At 28.9% G+C, this 1,150-nt stretch overlaps 2 protein-coding genes across 2 annotated transcripts in view; one reads left to right on the top strand and one right to left on the bottom strand.

Moving 5' to 3' along the window:
* CLCN5 (chloride channel, voltage-sensitive 5) overlaps positions 1–1,150 on the top strand; it is a 274,777-nt gene that overhangs the window by 116,779 nt on the left and 156,848 nt on the right. The gene's annotated exons all lie outside the window — the stretch shown is intronic.
* RP2 (retinitis pigmentosa 2 (X-linked recessive)) overlaps positions 599–1,150 on the bottom strand; it is a 38,744-nt gene continuing 38,192 nt past the window's right edge. Inside the window, exon 4 of the mRNA XM_010853709.1 lies at positions 599–808. Within this exon, the coding sequence (XP_010852011.1) occupies positions 725–808 (84 nt within the window). The 3' untranslated portion in view covers positions 599–724. The remainder of the gene's footprint in view (positions 809–1,150) is intronic.

Genomic DNA, 1,150 nt, shown 5'->3' with positions numbered 1-1,150 from the left:
GGCTTCTATAGTTTCATTATTCCATATACCTTTTCCTACCAGGAAGCAGAAGAGTCATTTAACAGTTTTATTCAAAAAATAAACAATGTGGAATATATTCAAATAAGCATACTACTCACAACTGTTTAAAGTAGTCTTTAAACAGTTATACCAACATGAGCTACTTGCAAAACTGGTTATCAAATACCTATTAATTTAAAAATTGAATTTACAAAGTATTAGGTCAACTCTGTACACAAAATCTCATTTTCCATATTATGGAACTAGGAAGCAAATATTTAACTGGATATGTATACAAGAAAAATGTACACAGGTTCATTTTAACTGATCAGCTAGTAAGGAATCCTTCTAAATTAAAAAAGAAAATGGAAGATATTCTCAAACAAGTATTATAGAGTACTGAGTAAAGTGTAAATTAGAGATTTGAAAGAATGTTTAATTAGGATTAAAATAATGAACTGCTAGTCACTTCTGTTTTCTAATAACAGTATCATATGCAGAGAAAACCTACAAGCTCACTGAACTGGGTTAAATGGTTTTTAAGCTGATTAAAACTACTTAATTTAAAATGAACTCTTTCCGAATCTCACATAAATGATGCAGTATTCAACAATTTATTTAAAAAATGACTTTAACAATTTTAGCATCAGTTTAAAAAAAAACCCATTGCTAACACACAAATTGAAAAGGGCTTAATACGAAGTCCTTGGTTCCTCATTGCACTTCATATTCCCATCTGTATATCAGCAAAATTGTAGAAGCTGTCTACATCTCCAGGTGCCGTCTCCTTGCTTTCTGATACAAATATCTATGTTAAATGTAAGAGAAAAAAATAACATATTAGTAATCCCCAAATTCCAAAGCCCACATCCTCCACAAAACAGTCAAATCTTGCTATTTAAAAGAAATTCTGGATTTTCTGTAGAATTCATGCAGTATAGTTTCAATTAGCTATGATGTAAATACAGCTCTTTTAAAAGCATTTATGATATAATTAAAGTCTTTGCTTTATAATGCTTTGGTTTTATTTTACTACTCTTGGAATTTCAGTTTTTAAAACATGTAAACCAATATTATGAAAGCTACTGAATAAAGAGATTTATGTAAAGAACTCTTAATTTCTTCTATTTTCTAATAAGAATCTCAATAG

This window comes from Bison bison, unplaced genomic scaffold (assembly GCF_000754665.1).
Source record: "Bison bison bison isolate TAMUID 2011002044 unplaced genomic scaffold, Bison_UMD1.0 scf7180017864331, whole genome shotgun sequence".
Classification (NCBI taxonomy): domain Eukaryota; kingdom Metazoa; phylum Chordata; class Mammalia; order Artiodactyla; family Bovidae; genus Bison; species Bison bison.
This window is presented reverse-complemented; position numbering and strand designations above follow the sequence as displayed.